This window comes from Mastigoproctus giganteus, chromosome 10 (assembly GCF_048544385.1).
Source record: "Mastigoproctus giganteus isolate SK-2022 chromosome 10, ASM4854438v1, whole genome shotgun sequence".
NCBI classification, from domain to species: Eukaryota; Metazoa; Arthropoda; class Arachnida; order Uropygi; family Thelyphonidae; genus Mastigoproctus; species Mastigoproctus giganteus.
In genome coordinates, this window is record NC_143584.1 from 171,229,124 (window position 1) to 171,251,940 (window position 22,817).

At 36.1% G+C, this 22,817-nt stretch overlaps 1 protein-coding gene across 1 annotated transcript in view; it reads right to left on the reverse strand.

Annotated features, from left to right (window-relative positions):
- Window positions 1-22,817, reverse strand: part of LOC150079479 (cilia- and flagella- associated protein 210-like) — a 135,351-nt gene that overhangs the window by 106,761 nt on the left and 5,773 nt on the right. Inside the window, exon 2 of the mRNA XM_090383084.1 lies at window positions 10,534-10,737. Within this exon, the coding sequence (XP_090239210.1) occupies window positions 10,534-10,737 (204 nt within the window). The remainder of the gene's footprint in view (window positions 1-10,533; window positions 10,738-22,817) is intronic.

Genomic DNA, 22,817 nt, shown 5'->3' on the forward strand with positions numbered 1-22,817 from the left:
GCAGACATGCTGCCAAGACAGCTCATGGGGGTTTTGTTAATGATATACAGAAACTTTGCTAGCAGGGATAAGGAGGTAATTATCCCTTTGTACAAGGCCATGGTTAGGCCACATCTTGAGTACTGTATACAGGTCTGGAGGCCTCACATTAGGAAGGATGTAGATCTGCTGTAGCAGGTGCTGAAAAGGGCAACCAGACTGGTAAAGGGAAAAAGGGGTGCTCTTACCTAAAAAGACTTCAGTTCTGCAACTGCAGCATCTTGAGACTATGCACCTGCAGGGAGATCTGGTTTAAGTGTTTAAAACCTGAAATGGATTGAGAAGGCTAAATGTTGATGGCATTCTTCCACTTGCTGAGACTACACACATAAGGGGATATAGATTCAAATTCAAGAATAGATGTGCAGCAGTTTGCCTTCTGACAGCAGGTGGTTGATTATTGGAACATGCTTCCAGCTATTGTTGTGGAAGTGAATGGGTTGAATAAATTCAAGGAAAACTAGACAAATTCTTGGAGGGTATGGATGAGTTTAGAGTTTTTTTTTTTTTTTGTTATAATAAGCTATATAAGTTTACTTTCTTGCATCATTTGCCATTACTACTACTAATTTTGCCTCTTGTCAGCTAAACTACTATACCATTTTGCCTGTGACCACAACACACAACATGTACACAAAATGAGTACAGCAATACCTCGCTTAGCACGGTTTCACTATAACATGGTTTTCAATTAAGTTTAAGTCAAAAATTTACTGTACATATTAAAACTCATTCAATAACCTGGACGTACTCTACATATATGCTGTGTTGTCGTAGCCTAAGTATGTGTACATATATGCTGCATAGGTATGTGTACATATATGCTCCGGTGCCAACTCTATCGTCTCACACACACATGTGCCAAGTTTTCAGTATTCTTAATTCCATCCTGACAAGATGATATGATAGCTTTCAAACTTTTCACTTCGCAATTTATTTTTTTTATCCTTTAAATGCGATCGAAAATATATCTGCATCTTGGCTAGAAATCACTGCCAACAACATTCGTTCTGTTTGGCAGCATGTTTTGCCCCATTTGGCAAATGATTTCATTGGTTTTGAATAGCAAGTTCAGACAACTGCTTAAGACATTGTGAAGATTGGAAAAGACTTGGGATTCAAAAGTTTGGAGACTGCCAATGTATGTGACTGCACTGACTCATATGCAAATAACTTAGATGATGCAACTCTCCTTGAAATTGATAAGCAAACTGCATATGAAGAGGAAAACAATTCTAAAGTGGATAACACTAAATGGCACCAAAAGAATTTAATAGCAGAATTGGAGAAAATTTTTCAGAAGTTTGACATGGCCTGCGAGGAAACTATGAATGGAGATCCAAATAAACGTAGCATCAAGATACGGCAAATTTTACAAGATGGGATTCAATGCTACAAACACTTGTATGCTGAGAAAAAGAGACAACTTCATAACTTCATTAGCCTTCATTATTGAAATACCTAAATAAACAATAAAGCTTTTTCTCATCTCTCATAAAATGTTTTGCAATATTTTTTATTTCAAATCCTTTTAATTAGCTATCAAGTGAAAACTGTTTATAGATTTATTATTATAATTTTTTATAGACTGTTCCTCTGGTACGCATTCAATTAAAACCCATTATAATTATACCTCAATCAGCATGGTTTCACATAACATGAGACAGTTTTGGTACCAATTATCAGTGCAATATGAGATATTGCTGTATATGTAAGTAATACTACCGAGTATTGAAGGTCTGTTGCAAGATAGGCAAGCAGATATACCCAATAACAGAAGCCACATATATACATAGAAAAACCTGATAAATAATGTGTGTGTGCATATGCACACACACATTATTTATCAGATTTTTAATATATATATATATTTTATATAAGTGAAATAATAGAAAAACAGAAAAAAATTTAACATATATTGAATTATTATATTAGAATACTGAAATTATATTGAAATTATATTCTTAGTATATTTTAACCTAGACAAACTGGCAAATGGCAAACAAAAACAGACAGCCTCAGCCAATTATTGATAGGATGTACCAAGTAGAGCTAGCCTTAGTTAATGTTCCATTCAATGTATCCATTAATCAATAATTTGCTACATCCCCTAGACATCAGTCCCATCATATTTTATTATTTTATTTTAAATTTGTGTTTATTTATAGGGTACAACAATGAAGTCCAACTTAGGTTACCAAAATACTTGGCCCTATGGCCTCATAGGCATATTTTTTCCCCTAATACTTATATTCCAAATTCTTATTAAATTTCATTAGTTGTATAATTCCCTTGGTATTCAGTTTAAAAAATAATGTAATATATTTTATATATATATACATTTTATACATACATGTATATTTTATATATATACACTGATGAGCCATAACAGCTCGTACTGGGTAAGGCGTGGACGCTACAAGATTTCTAAATGTGCTTGTGGTATCTGGTACCAACACGTAACCAGCAGATCCTTTTAACTCCTGACACTGCAGATTGGAGTTGTTGTTCCAACACAAACCACAGATGCTCGATGGGACTGATGTCTAGGGAATTTGGAGGCCAGGGCAATACCTGGAAGTCTTCCTCGTGTTCCGCAAACCAGTCTCGAACAATCCGGGCAGTGTGGCATGGCACATTATCCTGCTGAAAGACAGCACCGCCAGAGAGAAGACAGCTGTCACGAAAGGGTGTACCTGGTCAATGATCTTTAGGTAGGTGGTAGACATCAGAGTGCCTGGCACATGGATGACTGGACCCAGCGTATCCCAGCAGAACATTGCCCAAAGCATGACACTGCCACCACTGGCTTGTTTTCATCACATGGTGCATCCAGGCACCATCACTTCCCCAGGTAAACGATGCACACGTACCTGGCTGTCCACATGGTTCAACAGAAAACATGATTCATCAGACCAGACGACCTTCTTCCAATCACTCAAGGTCCAGTTTCGATGCTCACATGCCCATTGTAGGCGCTATAACTCGGAGCGGCCTGTGGCTATGCAGCCCCATTTTCAGCAGGGTTCAATGTGCTGTGTGTTGTGACACATTACTCCCATCACCAGCATTCCAATTTCTGGCTAGTTGCACCACAGTCGCCCTTCTGTTGCCACATACCATTCGGGAGAGCCTTCGCTCACCTCGAGCATCGATGAACCGAGGTCATCCAACACCTCGCCCGCGGTTTGTGGGTTTCTCCTCCTCAGACCACTTTCGGTAGATACTAACCATGGCTGACCATGAGCATCCCAACAGCCGTGCCATTTTGGATATGCTCTGACCCAGTCATCTGGCTATTACAATTTGGCCTTTGTTAAACTCGCTTAAGTCTGACACAGATTAATGGTGCTTAGTATCAGGTGTTTTTTATACCATGTCCTAACCCGTGCACGCGGCGTAGTTCACCTGCAGTTGCTTCGATTTGAATAACGAGTTGCTGGTCATAATGTTTTGGCTCATTGGTGTGTATATATATATATATATATTTTTTTTTTTTTTTTTTTTTATATATAAATATAACAAATACAATATTTAGCAATTTGACCTTTACAGCCTAAAGGCCAAGGGTTTTATTTTACAGGAAATTACTTGGTTCTCTCAATATAATATGATTAAATTAAATTAAATTAAATATAATATGATTAAATTAAATTAAATATATGATTATATTTAAATTAAAGTTAAATGATATTATACTTAATGCTTCCAATATCCTAGTTGGGCAACTTGCTACCTATGAATTCTGTTTCTAGACAGCAGACTTTCAAATGCTATAAGGAAACATGTTTGGTGTTGGAAATTCAAAATAGAAAGTCAGCTGGCTAACAAACTGAATCCAGAATTTACTAAATTTATTCATAAAGTAATACAGCTTCCACTATGAGTGTATTAAATATTTGAAGTTGTATCACTTCACTGGATTGTATCAGCATACAAATCACCTCAGTGATACAATGTGTACACTTGCACTAAGGCTTTTTTCTCTCTTTTTAGCTTATGTATTAAACAATTTTAGTATTTAATATTGGTATTAGTGTTTTAGTGTAAATAGTGGCAAATGATGCAAGAAAGCAAGCTTATAAAGCATCAGCCAAAAAAATAAAAAAATATAATAATAAAAAATTCCAAATTTCCTATCCATCTCCTCCAGGGGTTTGTCTAGTTCTTCCTTGAATTTATTCAAACTATCCACTTCCACAACAATAGATAGAAGCTTGTTGCAGCAATTAATTACCCATTGGCTGAAGGCAAACCTCTGCACATCTATCTGCAACCATCCTTCCTCAGTTTTAATTTATGCCCCCTCATGTGTGTAGTCTGAGCAAGATGAAGAATGCCATCAGCATTGGGCTTGTTCAATCATTTCAAAGCCTTAAATACCTCAATCAGCTCACCTTGCAGATGCCTAGTCTCCAAATGCTGTAATCTTCAGAGCTGAAGCATTCTTGGTAAGAGTACTCCTTTGTTCTCCTCACCAATCTCATTGCCCTTCTCTGTACTCATTCCAGCAGCTCTGCATCCTTCCTAAAATGAGACCTCCACACCTGTATGCAGTACTCAAGATTTGGCCTGACCACTGCATTATACAATGGAATAATCGCCTCCTTATTCCTGTTAGAAAAATTGTAGTATATCATTAACAAAATCCCATGAGCTGTCCCGGCAGCCTGTCTGAACTGCTCAGAGAACTTCATAGCAGACTGCCAAATTACCCCCAGATCCCTTTCCTTTTTCACTACCCTGCATATAGTGCCATACAGTTGATACATTACTCTGCGATTACTACTACCCATATCGAGGGCTTAGTGTCAGACATTAACTACAAAATTTGTTTTGAGACAACTTTAGTTTTACTTTATACAAATAACAATGCATATCATGTCACAGAAATGTATTTCTCTAGTAGTTAGTTAGCTTGGGCTATAAGAACATTTCGGTAAACCAAGAAAATGTCAAATGACTTTTTCTTGGTTAATTACAAAAACATCCACTACAAAATAATTTTGTAGTTATCGTTGTCTGACACTAAACCCTCAACTACCCCAGGGGGCTCACATCTAGTGAGTATGGGCTTGAAAAACCCTGAGCTGGATATCATCATTCTTCTCTTTCTTGGTGATTCCTTTCTACTTCTGACTCTTGTTCTCTCTCTCTCTCTCTCTCTCACTCAGGATAACTCGGGAATTTTTTTTTTTGGCTGATGCAGCATAAGCCTCAGGCTTCCTTGCACCATAAAGCTAATAATAATAATATGCAGTAGATTGCATTTGTGAATGGCATACTTCAATTGCCATTTTTCAGTTCATCTGCCTAATTTTTCTAGGACTTGTTGCAGCATCATACCTTTATTACTGTCATTAATCACCCTGCCAACCTTTGTATTATCTGCAAACTTAGACATTAAGCCTGATATATCCTCATCAATATCATTAATAAATCCAGAAAACAACGAGAGGCCGAGCCCTGTGGGATTCCACTAATGACATTAGTTCACAAAGAGCAGTGTCCATTGATAACTACCCTCTGTCTTCTCTCACTCAACCATCCCTTTATCCATAGCAGTAACTTTTCTTTAATGCCACACTACTTCAATTTGTACAGCAGTCTTTTATGTGCAACAGTATCAAAAGCTTTCCTGAAATCCAATTATATGATATAAAATTATTTTTTGCATCCAGTTCCTTTGTCCCTGTATCATAATAATTACTCTTTAATTACTCATGTCACCCTTTGATTCCTCTTTATGAATTGGAATACATTCACAGATCTCCACTACACAAGGACCTCCCCTGAATCCAAACATGCTCTCATAATTACGACTAAGTGTTTGCTTACCTCCTTTACTGCCTCCCTTAATATAATGGGTAGATCCCATCCACCCCAGGTGCCTTTCTCATGTTTAACTTCGACAAGTTCTCTTTAACTTTCCTCTCAGTTATCACAAAAAGAATTCCTCGTGTGTGAATGTAGATGCAAAATACCTATTCTTCCTGTCAACAAACTGAGCAGGATTATCAACAATTAAACCATCAATATCAAGTGGAACAATGTGATTTAGCCCCTCCTTTCTACTGTTATTATAAGTAAAGAAGTCCTTGCAGAGTCTTCTTATAATCTGTCTTGCCTTGTCGAACCTCCTTTGTGACTTGATTGCAGACTAGTTTATATGTACCTTTTGCTTCAGTATCACTTCATTAATTATACAAATCCCATGCACTTTATTTTTCTTCTCTGCCACATGTCTCAATAGTTCATCTGCCATCCATTTAGGCTTGAGCCTTGAACTGTATTTCTTAGTAGGTATGAAAAGCCTAGTAGCTTCCAAGATTGAATGCTTCCCATCTAGAATTTGTTATTGGTAACAACATTAGTTCATCCCACTGCATAGAATTCAAAACTGGGACCTGTAAATGTCTCAGACAGTTTCAAATAAAGGACACTGTAGTCTCCTTTATGAAAGCTAAAATCCTTCCTCTTACCCTTAATAGTAGTTACATCTTTAAATAAATCCCACATCAATACACTGTGATCACTGCCACCTAGTGGTTCTTTTATCTGTAGATTCTTGATGCATAAAGAATCAATGCTGATAATCAGATCAAGAGTATTGTCTCTCTTGTTGCCTCTCTAAAATACTGCTGTAGAAAACAGTCATCCAATAAATCCACAAAAGTCTTGCTTGTGTGTGAGTGACCAACCCACAAGTTCCAGTCAATATCTGGAAAGTTAAACTCCCCCATTATAAGACATTCTGATTTACTGTCCCATCCTATTTCTCTGTATGGTTGTTTTCAATAAACATACTGTTCAACAAACTGAAAGATTTTGATATACAACATGTCTTCGTTATCATCTTTTTAACAAGAACGGATTGCAGAAGCAGCTAAACAGCTTATCGAGTGGAGCTAAGGATGAGACATGTTTAAACACGTGTTTAACTTTTAGTTAGATTTTATTGTGATTCTATAGGCCTCAGTAGCTTTGATCTCATAGTTCAAAAGCATAACAGGACTACAAATTGCTATGTGGCTGAGTAATTAAATATATGTACAGTATTAGTGAGAAGCACAATGTATGCATTTCGGTTGGCCATGGTTTAAACCCATGTAACTAAGGCAATGTTCTTGTGATAAATATGGTAATGTTCTTGTGCTTTTTATCTTGTAAACTGCTCTGCACACTTCTAGCCATCTTGGAGTATAACAAAATTATAGGATGCCCTTGAAATCGCATCAATATTTATTGAGAGAAAGGGCCATTAAAATACAAGAGTCTACACTCATTTTGAAATAGGAGCCACAGGTTTTGAGTTAGAACATTAAACAGTTTAGTGACATCATTTCTGCTTCTAGCATTTTGCATATAATAATACATTTATGAAAGCAATCATTATGAAAAAGCTTACTTTAATTAGAAAGGTTTACTTACTTCAATTAGAAAGTTTTAATTAGAAATTTTGATTATTACTAAGTATCTGAATTTTTTTTTTTTATCTGAATAATGTTACTTGTACCATACATGGTTATCAATAAATCCATTCATAAATTCATTTACTCCTGCAGTACAGCAGGAATAAATGAATTGTATTAGTACTGCGATCAAACTGAAGCATGATCAAAAGAAATATCACAAAAGATGTTTGAAATAAGTGCCATGTGACAGGAAATAGGCTTCAGCATGGTATGAGAAGGAATCCCATACATATGCAAGTAGCACCATGTTTTGTTGTTATTAATAGCAGCGGCAGCTTTGTGGATGCAATTCAACAAATAATCTCAGTTGTTAACCTCTGTGGCATGAACAATTTGTTTTATGTGACCCCACACATAAAAATCCAATCAGTTAAGATCAGAAAAGCATGGTGGCCAAGAAATGGAACCTCCATGACCAATCTGGTGGCTCCGGTAACGATCATTTAAGAATGTTCTTACCTGTTGTCCAAAATGTGGAGGTGTTCCATCATGCTGAAACCACATATTAGCATGAACACTTAAAGGAACATCTTCCAGAAGTGTTGGCAATGCCCTCTGCAAAAACTGTAAGTAATGATCGGTGTTTAGGTGGGAAGGGAACTTGTGATGAATAAGGTGATCTCTTAATGTGGACTAACGTGTCCACAGGATATTGACAAGAAAGTTAGGACTGTTTCTGATAAGTATCCATAAGCAAAGCTGCTCACACACAACTGAATCTCCTGCTTGCAACGCCTGAATGCTCTGCATATTATTATTAGCTATATGGTGCAAGGAAGCCTGAAGCTTATGCTGCACCAGCCAAAAAAAAAATTCCCAAGTTACCCTGAGAGAGATAGAGAGTCAAAAGTAGAAGGGAATCACCAAGAAAGAGAAGAATGATGTTATCCAGCTCAAGACCCTGGGTGTGCCAAGCCCATACTCACTAGATGTGAGCCCCTGGTGTGGTATGCATACAGCCTGTGTTCATGCAATGTGTGCCAAACGAAGGTTTTAGGATGACCTCTTCTTGCAGCAACTCTTTGTGTGCTGGTGGAAGGATCTAATGTCATGATATCCAGAACCTCTTCCTCTGTTTGTGTAGAATATGATCAGAGCCAACCTCAGCCATGATGCCCTTTCACTGTACCCCGTTCCCTCAAGTTATGGTGAACACTGACAAACACATGCCAATTAGGGTGTTGCCATGTTGGAAAATGATGTTGGTATTCGGTGGCTGCAGCTGTGGTATTTCCTTCACATACACCACACACAAAGTGAATGTCTGCATATTCTGCTAAAACGTTAATGTTCTCCAACTCGCCATACACATAATGAAGTTACTGTACCACAGCAACAATCCATTCACTGTAGCCATACATTTTCATCGTACATTTTATAAAAAATATACAGTACGACAATTTACATAACATTTTGTGCAACAATCTGATTTACATACCCCACTTCATGATATTTGCAAAATACTAAAAGCTTTAATGACATCATTAATCTGTTTAACAGTCTTAACTCAAAACTCATTGCCCCTACTTCAAACTGAGTGTAGACGTTTCTTCTTGTATTTTAATGAACCATTCCCTCAATAAATATTGATGTCAATTTCAAAGACACCCTATATAAAATATATAAAGTACAAACATGTGCTGCTACAGTACTGCAGGAGCACGTTTGTGTTAACTATGGTGCAAGTTCATATCGCTGATAAATATGATAATGATTGTATTCCTGTCAAAATGATTAGGAGAAATCTGATACTGTTTGGACAGACTCTTATATACATGCATAATCGTAAAAGGGTTACTAATGATTATTTGAGTAAATTTTTCTTTATAGTCTGCATGGACTTTCACTGAATTAATTTCATTCTATTTTTTTAAACAAATAACAATATAAAAAATTGGAATGTTATAAATACAGCAACACTGGGGATTAACCCTTGCAGAATTTGTGAAAATTATGGACTGTTAAAATCTCACACTGTACACTGGCAATAAAATGTATTCATCATCTATACTGCAAGAAAATTATGCAGTGTTTAAACACAATGGTATTTAATTGGTGTTATGAGTGCCCCTGAGGTATAGTAGCATATAAAATATTTTATTGAAAAATTATCTCTGAATTTTTAATACCTACATGATAAATTTATTTAATGTTAATCAAGATGTTAATTTCCCAACTGTTTGGGTATTATAAACAGGTATTATCTCGAAAAATGTAATTGGGGAACATAACTTCCATAGAAAAAATATAAAAAGAGTACAATATTTAAGAAAATTGTTAAGGATATATCAACAAAACAATGTGCATACTTTATACTTTGCGACTGTTCTAACACAGTGGCAAAACAATGTTTCAATGACAGCAATTATAGCACATCTCTCACTTTATGAAACATTCCTGCACATCACATTCAAAGCTGCAAGTTAAAAAAATAACACTATCATAGTGGCATTGCAAAAATATAATCTATGCAATTAATCATATTAATATAGCTCTGAAAATATGACCATGGGAAACTCTACCACTGCTTCTATTCCCCCCCCCCTCTCTCTCTCTCTCTCTCTCTCTCTCTCTCTCTCTCTCTCTCTCTCTCTCTTCTAATCATGGCTGACAGCTAATGCTATTCAAACTGTACATCATATAAACTTTTAAAGCTAACCTGTGGATTTATTTATTGAATATTATTATATAAACATAATTAAATTGATCATGATGCCAGCATATGGTAGGTCTTGCTTGTAAAAATGTACGTATATGCACATTTGAAAAGTATAACAGAGACTTGATTCAAATTCATAAGCAAAAAGGCTTCTTATAATATTATAAAAAGCAGTTTTGTAAATTTTATGAAAATTTATAAATGTTGGAAAAAGTATGCATCACCATTCAGTAAACAATAAGATAAAAACATAAAATACGATAACAAAGGCTTAGAGGAGATTTTGTTATTCAATTGTGGAGAACTTCATTTATAAATGAAATGTAAATATTTGGTTTAAAATGTTAGTTTTACACTTACAGCTATAGTATTCTTCCAATTCTTTACCATATTTTTTGATTTTTCACGGATGCTTATTTGTTCTTCAATTTCTGATTTTATTTTGTTAATAGCATCTTCTTTATCCTTCTTAAAATTCAATATGCGAGATAGTTGCTGTTGTGATAAAACCAAAGCCTCTGGTGATTCATCTTTTATTACTTTCCTATCATGAAAGAGTTTGTCCTGTATAAAGGAAAAAAAATATCAAAATAAGTTATACTGAATCTACTAATTTTCTGTAATTACATTTTCTGTAATTTTCTGAAGCAGAGAATTTAGGCACCAGGCATTCTGGATTCTAGTAATTTTCTTGTGTAAGTCTCTACTGATATAATTTATTTGTTCTCAAATGAATAAATAAATAAATAATAATACACAAATAAAAAAATATATATATATATTATTTTTTTTTCAGTATGATGTATAAAATAAGCTAGATTAGTGGAAGTAAATTATTTTATACACGACGAAAACTGATCACGAAAATGACAAGCAATAAGTTGCAGCACAGTTTTTTTATATCTTATTTTTATGCAATATATTTAAGTTTAAATATCCTTATTATGTAATATGAAATAATAACATTATTTAAAAGAGAATAAAGATTTACTCATTACAAAACATCATATTCTCCCATTAATATTAAGGCAATAAAATATAAAAGTGGCTAAAAATTCAATAAAATCAATTTTTTTTTATCTTATGTGTGGTATCTATCACCTTTTGTTTGCAAAAACCAACAACAGTTACTCAGCATAGATGAATCCCACTTGCCCTGATATCTTGACAGCACTATACCTATATCCTGGTGGAATCAGTCACTTTGTTTGTCACTTCCTCTGACATTTCCACCCAATTATTTCCAACGATAACTTGTGTGAGGACGAAGTTATTGGGGGAAATAATCCAAAGGTGAACATAAAAATTGCATTTTAAGAGACATCCAACAACCTAAATTTTTATAATTATGCAATAGTTCTATCACCGGTTGTTTATAATTTTCTTTTCTTCTTTTTTAATTACCTGAAAAGCCTGTGAACTAACGATTTAAAAGATTGCCATATGGCTAATTGAATGAGGTTTTTTCCTAGAAATTGTTATGGTGCAATAGTTTTCTAATTTGTGGTCCAACAAAGATCCTTCTTTGACTTTTGAAACACTTGAGGTTGTCTCAGATGTTCTCTCAGATATGCCAGACAAACTGTACTTGCTACCTGGGAGTCTAAAACGCTGATGGAACTGATATTCAGGTGATACTCAAGTCAAGTGGACCCAATTTTGGCGAAGTCCAGACAGTCTGTGACAGCCAAATCCTCTGCTTGCACCTTCACGATGGTGGGACTATTAGTAATTCTGGGTATAACCTCCATGCACAAGTACATGGTGGGTGACCACCCAAGTGTGAACCAACGTAAGTAGGGGTTGAGGTGTGACACCCACACCACATGGAGGAATGCCGCCCCTCTATGTTACCAGGCTAGTACTAGGTGGTAGATTACTCTCATCAACCGGTGCAATACCACCACTTTGCTTATTGGAGGCTTGAAGTGGTGGAACCCATGTTTAATCTCTAGAGTTAAGTTCTGGTCAACCCTTCCCCATCCTTCCATCATGCAGTATGATTGATGACTTTTGAGGTTATGATGAACATCGTGGCGAGATCAAATATTCCTTACATTTCAAGGGTACAGCTCTAAAACGGTGTTCGCAGGCAGGCCGCTAGTTAGTACACCGGACCGAACATATTGGTAACTCTCTAGGAGGTTTCCAGATCAGCTAGTGTATAATCTGGCTACATCTGCTCTGCCAGATAGTCACTGGAGGGAGTCCGAGTAGTGAGTATGCGGGGGGCTTTGTTGAGGCCACGTTATGTCAAGGATCTGGGTATATTCTTACCATGTGTAGGCCATATCCAAAAATTTCATTACTTCATACAACATGTCCCACCCACTTTTTCTTACCACTGAATACACCATGAATTGTCAAACCAATACAGCAAGCTTATCTGCGAAAAGATCTAAACCTCCCAAACACTTCCTAATTCATTTCACAAATATACATGATCTCAATTCTATTCTCAACGATGTCCATTTCCACTTGCAGTCTGCCAAACCCCATGTACTTTTTCTGACAGAATCTCAGTTATCGGTTGATTCAACTACTTCTCATCTCAGATGCCCAAATTATTCGCTGTATGATTCCTTTCACCTCAAAGGTGGTACTTATGCATATGTCTGTTCTGATATGTCAGAGACTTGGCAATTTGGAATCTCCTCTCTTTGATCTTCTCTGGCTTAAAATCTCTCTACCTCATTGTGTCAAATTCATCTGTTGCCTCTACTGTTCTCCCAACTCCACTAATCACTTGGAGCTCTTTGACTTCCTCTCTTTGCAACTTGACTTTCTCCAGTCCAACTTTCCTAACAGTGAGGTAATTTTCCTTGGTGATTTTAATGTTCACAACTCCAGCTGGCTTCCATTTTTCTAGTCACACCGACCCAGCTAGTCAAGATGCTGAGGCTTTTGCAATTACTAATGACCTAGCACAGATTGTTCATTTACCTACAAGAATACCAGACAATCCTAAAGCCAACATGCTGGATCTTTTTCTCACAAACAACCCTTCTAAGTACACGGTCAAAGTGAGAGGTCCTTTAGGCACTTCGGATCACAACTTGGTGATTGTCTCTTCTCCAATGGAGCCTTTATCTCATGGCTATTCCCAACCTCGTGTTGTTTGGCATTACAAGAATGCAAAATGGGATGACCTGCGAGACTTCTTTTCTTATTTTCCTTGGTCGGATTACTGTTTCAAAACTTCTGATGTCAACGTTTGCTCAGATCGTGTTCAGTGAAATTATTCTTGCAGGAATGGAATCCGTTATCCCACACCCCGCTTTAAAATCTCGTCCTTTATCTAAACCTTGATTTTCCAATAAATGTGCTAAGGCTGTTCAAGAGAAGAACGTTGCATATCTTAATTGGCTTGTTTCCATTTCTTCAGTTTCATTTTCTGCCTACAGTTTGAAAAGGCTAAGAGTAGAAAACTTGCTTCTTGCCGTAATGGTAGCCGAGCATTCTGGTCTCTTGCCAAAGCTATTGGCCGCAACTTTTGCCCATCTCTGCTCCCACCTCTGTCCAAACCAAATGGTTCTGTTGTCACTTCAGCCAAGGATAAAGCTGAACTGATAGCATCCCATTTTTCTTCCAACTCATGTATTAATGATCTTGGTAAAACACCTCCCACCATGCCCAACATGACCATTCAATGCCTCATGTGGTCTTCCATCAAAAGGATGTCAGAAGGATTTTGACGAATCTTGATGCTAAGAAAGCTCCAGGTCCCAATGGTATTTCTCCACTTGTTCTCAAAACCTGTGCTCCTGAACTTACTCCTATTCTTTGCCGCCTTTTTTCACTTTCTTATTCCAAAGGTGTTTTTCCTTCGGTTTGGAAATTTGCTCATATCCAGCCAGTTCCTAAAAAGGGTGACAAATCCCTCCCATCCAATTATCATCCCATTGCAATTACTTCTACTCTTTCTAAAATAATGGAGAAATCAATTAACTGCCAACTCTTAAACTACCTAGAAAAACATTCCGTCTGATCAACGATCGCCAGTATGAATTCCGTCAGTGCCAATCCACTGGTGATATTCCGGCTTATGTTACCCATTTATGGACTAATTCAATGGAAAGGTTCGGTGAAACACAAGTAGTTGCTCTTGACATCTCAAAGGCTTTCAATCGTGTTTGGCATAAAGGTCTTCTAAACAAGCTTCCATCTTATGGTTTGCCAAGTGTTTTTTGTAATTGGTTATCCAGTTTTCTCTGTGATTGCTCACTAAGGTGATAGTAGATGGCTCTCTTCTAACTTCTCCACTAATGCCGGTGTCCCCCAAGGTTCAGTTCTTTCCCCCACTCTTTTCCTCTTGTATATTAATGACCTTCTTCCATTGACTGGAAATCCTATCCATAGTTTTGCTGATGATAGCACATTGCATTCCACTTTCCATTTTCAGAAACCTTGCCCTGTTCAATCAGCTTCAACTTCTCAAAAATCTGCTACCAATTCCTTAAATGCCGATCTTCAGGTAATTCTCCAGTGGGGCAAAGAAAACTTATTTGATTTCAACCCTTCTAAAACTCAGTCTTGTCTTATATCTCTCAAAAAGGATTCTTCTGCTCCTATGCTTATCTTTGGTGACACTCCGATTTCTAGGCAAAATGATATATCTCTTTTGGGGATTACCCTGACTTCTAATCTCTCTTGGCACAAGCACATTACAAATATTGCTTCCTCTGCATCTAAAAAACTTGGTTTTCTCTTTAGCTCTCGGCGTTACTTTTCTTCGAAACAGCTGCTCACTCTGTATAAATCGCAAATCCGCCCTACCATGGAATATTGTTCCCACATCTGGGGTGGTGCCCCGCAACCTCTCTCAGGCTTCTTGATTCCATTCAGAAGAGGGCAGTTAGGTTAATTAATGATTCATCTCTAACAGAGTCTATCCACTCGCTGTCTCATAGACGTACTGTTTCTGCTGCATGCCTCTTCTACAGATACTTCCATGGGCACTGTTCTTCTGAATTGGCTTCTATAATTCCTGCTCTCTCTTTCAAAACAGTCCGAACACGTGCAGCCACCAGCCAACATCCATTTACTGTCCAACTTCAAACTCACAGAACCAACTTTTCATCTTCCTCGTTTATTCATTCAACTGCCGTTTTCTGGAACAACCTTCCTTCATACGTATTTCCTGAAAATTACAGTCTACAGAAGTTAAAGTCCAATGTCAACAAATATCTTCTTTCGTCTTCTTAACCTCCAACCCAAGCACGGTACTAAGTACTATAGGTTCTAATACCTCTCGTGTTTGGCGTTTACATAAAAAAAAAAAAAAACTTAAATTTTGGAAATTTTTCCTTCAAATAGTTAAAATCATTGCTTTCTTTGTCCAATGCCTTCACAAAATTTTTCATTACGTCCAACTTTATATGCAAAGGAGGAAGAAGTACTATCAACTGAAGATCAGTGGATCTTCAGTGAATAGTACTTCTTCCTCGGTTACATATATCACATCAGTTTTCCCAGGAACAAACTCTTCTTGTGCTGGCTTCACTGCAAAAGCAATGCCAGGATATTCTCATAATTTTTATTTAGATATAGATTGTAATTATTGTAAAACAATCTTCACTATGGCCAATTTGCACTATACCATGAAAATAGCAAACAACATGCTCTTCTTTCCTTTTATCCATTAAATCAAGTATACATATATAATATGTAGTATGCATGTCCTGTTTTGATCACCCAAATGGCATCTAACAGAGACAATAAGCATATTTAACCATTTTTGTTACAGGCTCATATTGGGATTTTGGTGTAAAATGGAATTTTTGTTGTTTCACTTTCATCCTGTTTTTTGTTTCGCTTTGAAAAAACAGGAAGAAAAGATGATTTTTAGTCAAAAACAGGAGATTTTGGCGATAAAGAAGATTTGGCGATAAAGAAGATTGGGTTAGCATTAACATTAATAGAGACATATGATACAAGAAACCAAGCTTATATAGCAACAGCCAAAAAAACAAAAGAAAAACCCTTCCTATTTCACCCATCCATTCACTCCAAAAGTTTGCCTTGTTCACCCTTGAATTTATTTAAGCTGTCAATTTCAACAATGACAGAAGGAAGTTTGTTCCAGCAATCAACCACCTGCTGGCTAAAGGCAAACTACCGCACATCTATTCTACAACTGTCTTTCCTTAATTTGAAATTATGCCCACCAATCAGGTGTGGAATTTGAGCAAGAGGAAGAATCCCATCAGCACTGAACTTGCTCAAACCATTCAAGGTCTTATACACCTCAATCAGATCACCTCACAGGTGCCTAGTCTCCAGATGCTGCAATTTGCAGAACTTAAGCCTATCTTGGAAACAGCAACCATGTGTTCCACTCACTAATCTCGTTGCCCTTCTCTGTGCTCGTTCTAGTAGCTCAATATCTTTCCTAAAATGAGGCCTCCCAACCTGTATGCAGTATTCAAGGTGTGGCCTGACCACTGCCTTATACAAGGGTGGCCTCCGTAGCCGAGTGGTCAGGAGCGGGAGTGCAGTAGCACGCGCTCTTTGAGTAGACCGGGGTTCAAGCCCCTGACTGCTGAATACGGTCAATCTGCCAACCCGCACTGGACCAGCATGGCAGATTATGGTCTATTTCCCTCAGCATGAATTGTTGAGGAGGCTTCCATCCTGCAGTGGGTTGATAATGGCTGCACTTTACTTTACTTTACTTTATCTCTGCTAACAAAATTCCTATATATCACTGACAAGACCCCAAGACCTCTTGCAGCCTGTCTCTGCACTGCTCAAAAAACTTCATATCTGACTGCACAATTACTTCCAGGTCTTTTTCATTCTCTACTACACTGGATGTAGTATGGCACAGTTGGTATGTTACTCTGGGATTACTGCTACCCATATGAGTACTTTGCATTTGTCAATGTTAAGGTTCAGTTGCCACCTCTCAGCCCACCTGCTCAACTTTTCTAGATCCTGTTGCAGCAGCATACTGTCCTTAACAATGCTACCAACCTTCGTATCGTCTGCAAACTTCGACATTAAGCCTTATATACCTTCATCAATGTCATTGATAAATACAGAAAACAACAATGGGCCCAACACTGAACCCTGGGGGTCTCCACTAATAACATTAGTCCATGAAGAGCAGTGTCCATTGATTACCACTCTGTCTTCTCCCACTCAACCATCCTTTTATCCATTGTAGCAACTTGGCCTTAATGCCATACCACTCCAACTTGTATAGTAGTCTTCCATGTGCAACAGTATCAAAAGCTTTCCTAAAATCCAAGTCTATGATATCAAAATTATTTTTTGCATCCAATTCCTTTGTGGCCATATCATAGTATCCAATCAAATTGGTCAGATAAGACCTCCCCTAACAAATCCATGCTCTGTCTGAATTATAACTGTAGTCTTGTTTAGATGATCCTGCATTGCTTCATTAACCAGTGACTCCATTATTTTCCATGGAACAAAGTTAAACTTATAGGTCTGTAATTACTTGCATCACCTTTTGATTCCCCTTTTGAAATTGGGGATACATTTGTACATCTCCAGTCCATGGGGTCCTCCCCTGAGTCCATGGATGCCCTCATAATCATGGCTAAGGGCCTGCTTACTTCCTTTGTTGCCTGCTTTAATATAACTGGATAGATCCCATCCACCCCAGGTGCCTTTCTTATGTTTAACTTCAGCAATTTCTCCTCCACTTTGCTCTCAATTATTACAAAATCATTTACTCCCTATTAGAATTTGATAAGCCTCCACTTCCTTACAGGATTCCCAAAAAAAAAGGAGAGAAACAGGAGATTTTTTTGGAAAAAGCATGAGGTTTTTTTTAAAAGTCCATACTGCACTAAAAATTAAATTTCACTGACAAAATATACAATTTATATTAAAATACAACCACAGGATTGTTTACTAGTACAATATGCTTTTAAAAATTTGCTTTCCTAAAATTTTCTGTCTGGATTGTCTTTTATACATCAACTGATTATGATTGCTTCAAGAAAAATACTGTAACAGATTTTGCATCTTTTCATAAATGTTGAATAAAAGTTTTACATATAACAATGGCATTGCTGAGACTTGCTGCCAAAACTGCCCCAGAAAGAGAAGATATGAATTCTGTTTTTTTTAACATTAGTTTAAATATTCAAATATGTAATAATATTAGTTTTGAATATTCAGTTTAGCTGAATATTCTCTGATGCTCAACTTTGTTATGAGGAATTATTAAACTGCCATGAATGAATTGGGATAACTTGTTTTATTTCATGCTTCCTTGTGCACATGTTAGTTCCCTGACCAAGGGCTACTGTATCAATTCTTTCTTTCATAATAGCATCTGCTAGATGGCACCTCCGTAACCAGGTGGGCAGGAGCAGCAGTGCATAGCACATGCTTCTGATTAGACTGGGGTTTGAGCCCATGACCACCAAAACAGAGTGTGCGGAAAGGTCAGGGAATGAACACCGCATATCCCCGGAGCAATATGGCCTTAGTTGCTAATGCTCCTAAAAAAAAACAAACAACAATAACAAAATCTGCTAGATTCTAACACTGAAATTTTCAAAAAACTGATCTTCTATTCCTTTAATTTCACAATGATATTGAGAAATACTAAAAGCTTTTGTTTTTTTTTGTTTTTTGTGAAATTGATTAATTTTAATTTGATTATAGAAAAATTTTTTTCTCTAAATAATGTTGTTATTGGATGATGAACTAGATCTCCAAATACAATCATATTTAAGTTAAATACTATTTAACATAATGCTTTGAATAGCTCAGCTGAGCAACTTGCTATGAATTCTGTTTGGAGCTAACAGGCTTTCAAATGTCATAAGGAAATGTGTCTATGTCTTAGGAATTCAAGACAGAAAGTCAGCTGGCTACCAAACTAAATCTGCAATTTACTAAATTTACCAAAATCATATAGCTTCTGCTATGAGTGTATTAAATATATTTGAAGGTTTAATGCTTCATTGGATTGTATCAGCATACAAATCACCTTAATAGTACATGTAAACTTGAAATAAAGTTTTTTTGTTTTTTTTGCTTTTTTTTGTACTGTATGCATAATGCAGCTTACATTAAAGTTTTACCATGTAAACCTGTTTTGACATTCATCGTGTATTATTTCTGCACTTGGTCTTTTATATTTGTAATTGACAAGGAAGGCAGCCTTTGCTAATTTACTGAGAGGGGAGAGTGGTATTGTATTTCTAGACTATCAGCAATATGAGTTAGGAGTTGAAGATGACTAATTTACTTTCTTTGAAAATAAAACTTTAATTATATTAGTTTTTAATAAATTTGAAATTTTTTATTAATCTTTACTGCTTTATAAATTAAGAGAAGGTATAATCCCTGGGATATAACATATATAATGCATTGGAAATGAAAATCTTCAGAATAAAGTTTACTTTTTAAAGGCAAACTAAAAAATTATGGAAAACTATTCTCAGATGTTTATCACAACCATATTCAATAATGAAATTAAGAAAAAATTCACAGAATTTTTGAAAAATTACAATTTTAATAGACTTCTACTATTTTTTACAAATAAAAAGGGAAAAAATGGAGTTTTTGCAGAAAGATATAGAAACTGTTTCCAACCCTTGTATGATGGTGAGACAAACTGAAAGAAGATCCTGACATGCAAGAAATCACTACTCTCTATGATCATCAGTGAGGATGCAAGGCACAGACTTGGCTGAAACATGTTGAATTCTCAAATCTCACATTAAAATTGACTGATATGTTCCATAAGAAATGCCAATTTCCTTAACAATTTTGCAATTTAACAACCACTCCTGATCAGATCATGAGTATGAGTGATGAATAATTAGTTTTGAAGTTGAAGGGTTAGAAGTGAGGATCATTTTTTGGGTTGGAAGTTGACGGGCTGGAAGTGAAGTTGAAGATTGAAAGTGAGGATCATTTTCAACAAAGAGGTGACCCTCTTTAAACTTTGCAAACCATCAAAAGTCTTCGAGAGATGACAGCATCCTCTGTTTTTAACACTTTGTGTGTTTCTGTTGTACTTTTCCCTGATTCAAAAAAAAATTTGATGCAAATTTGCTGCTTAATAAAATCACTAATTTTAAGATGTGACGAAACACTTAAAATATACCTTCTATTCAATGCACACTAATTCACACTGACTACAGATAAATGGCTGATTCATGTATGAGTCACCAAACATGTTGTGACAAATCTCAACTCACTAAGAAACACAATTTAAAGATCAAAAGTGTCTCAGAACTTTTTTATTAAATATAATTAGAAAGTTCTGAGAAAGTCCTTTCTAATTATTTCTAATTTTAATTATATATCTTACAGTTTTGTTGTTTATAACATAACACATGGATGCTGTAATGATGCCATTTTATAAACATGTATTCAGCGAAATGGCAATCATCTAAAAGTAGAGAATTCTTTGATGTCATTTACAGTGTAGTGATGTCATTTACAGTGCAGTATAGTAAACATGTTACTATGTCAATATATAGAAAAACTGAAACTTCAGAAATTATGAATGACCTCTGTTTTTCTAAATAACATGTCTAACAGCTGTAATCAAAGGACTTCATATGTCCATGAATCATAAGATGACTAAAAAAACACTTCTTCCCCAGGATTAAGGCATTTAGAACCCAAGAAGGTGAAAATCAAACTTGTGAAAGTAAGATAAGGGTCAGGAGACAGCACAAATACATCACTTTCTTGCATAAACTTTCCCTAATATAGAATGTTTTGAATGAAAATGAATAATAAGTTAATTAAAAAATTTTATTTTATGATTTAATGATTACTTTTATATATTTATATATTTTTATTTTATTGAAACTTTCATGCATAATCATGTTTGTAGTAGTTAAAGAAGGCATGAAAATTCACATGCAAGATACCAAATCAGCTGTATTAATTCCATTATCCTGTTATTTAATATTATCCTGTTATCTAAGATTATTATTATTATAATAGGTGGAGATTAAAACTGAATATAAAACAAATTTCCTCAATTTCTTGTTTTCTTCAACACTTACGCACTTTATAGCCTGTAATTTGGAATACTAATAACCTTCAAATTAAACCATTAATTTTCCTGGAAATAATTACACAATGCTGGAAATATTTTCCCACAGAAAATAATATGAAAAAAAGCTACATCCTTAAATCAGACAGTTACATTCTTATTATTATTATTATTATTAATAGCCATATGGTGCAAGGAAGCCTGAGGCTTATGCTGCACCAGCCAAAAAAAATTTCTGAGTTACCCTGTGTGTGTGTGTGTGTGTGTGTGTGTGTGTGTGTGTGTGTGTGTGTGTGTGTGTGTGTGTGTGTGTGTGTGTGTGAGAGAGAGAGAGAGAGAGAGAGAGAGAGAGAGAGAGAGAGAGAGAGAGAGAGAGAGAGAGAGAGAAGAAGTAGAAGGAAATCACCAAGAAAGAGAAGAATGATGATATCCAGCTGAGGACCCTGGGTGTGCCAAGCCCATACTCACCAGATGTGAGCCCCTGGGGTTGGACTATCAAACGTTTTTTTTTCATAGATATACTACTTCATGTTAATGTTGTGTGAGACAATTGTAATACACAAATGCATGTTACAAAGGTATATTACCTATTAATTGTGTCTAATACCAACAGAACTGTGTTTAAAATCTCTTCTACACCTTTATGGTCTGAGGTCCTGGCAGCTGTGACTACCAGTTTTGCCAGTTATGAAATTTTGTTTTCCTGCTGTACTGGCACAATTATTGTACTGCCATCTATTTATACTTCACATAAATTATGTGGGAAACTATACTGATAAAATAAAAATAAATAAATAAATTTTCTGTTTATACTCTGGCATGACTACACAGTCAGAGGAATTCACAAGATAGAGAGAGAGAGAATAAAAGAAACAGCACTGTATTTAGCAGTCATGGGCTTGAACCCAGTCACTCAACACATGGGTACTTATGCACCCTAGCAGTTGACCACTCAGCTATGATGGCTGGTGATATTTATATTCAATTGTTAACAGCAGATGTCAGTTGTTTTTCTTCATTTTAGACGTCACAGAGTGTCTTATACTTTGTGTTAGAAGTGAAGATTTGGATAACAACATATTGTAAAAGCCTTTCTGATGAAGAAATTGAAAAATTGCTAAAACTTTTTGATTCAAAATTTAAATGAACTAAAGGCATTTTTGATTATAACATTGGACTAAATTAAGAAAACAAATATAAAGGAATACTGATCTGAAGAATGGACAAACAGAATTCTGTTTTTAAAAACTATTTAGCAGGAAGAGATATGCAGATATTTCGGATGTTGCATCTCTGCTCACCAAAACAATTGAAAACAAAAGGGGCGAAGGTAAAGAAAGCCAACATAAGAACCATGGGAAATATCGGCTAACTTACACGGAAAATTAGTTTCCTGATACCGCATCCTAGAGCGGCTCGCTCAGTAAACAGGCGGTAAGTGTTATCGGTGTGGAGCAGAAGTCGAGAACGATATATTGATTGACAGGTAGGTGTGGCAAACGATGTGCTGATTGGTGCATGAACACAACAGACAATAACATTGGTTTAGTATCACTTGCCCTAATTGCAGAAGCACTAATAGTCACTTGCCTCAATGGTAACTTGCCCTAATTAATGCTTTCCATAATGGTGAAAACAG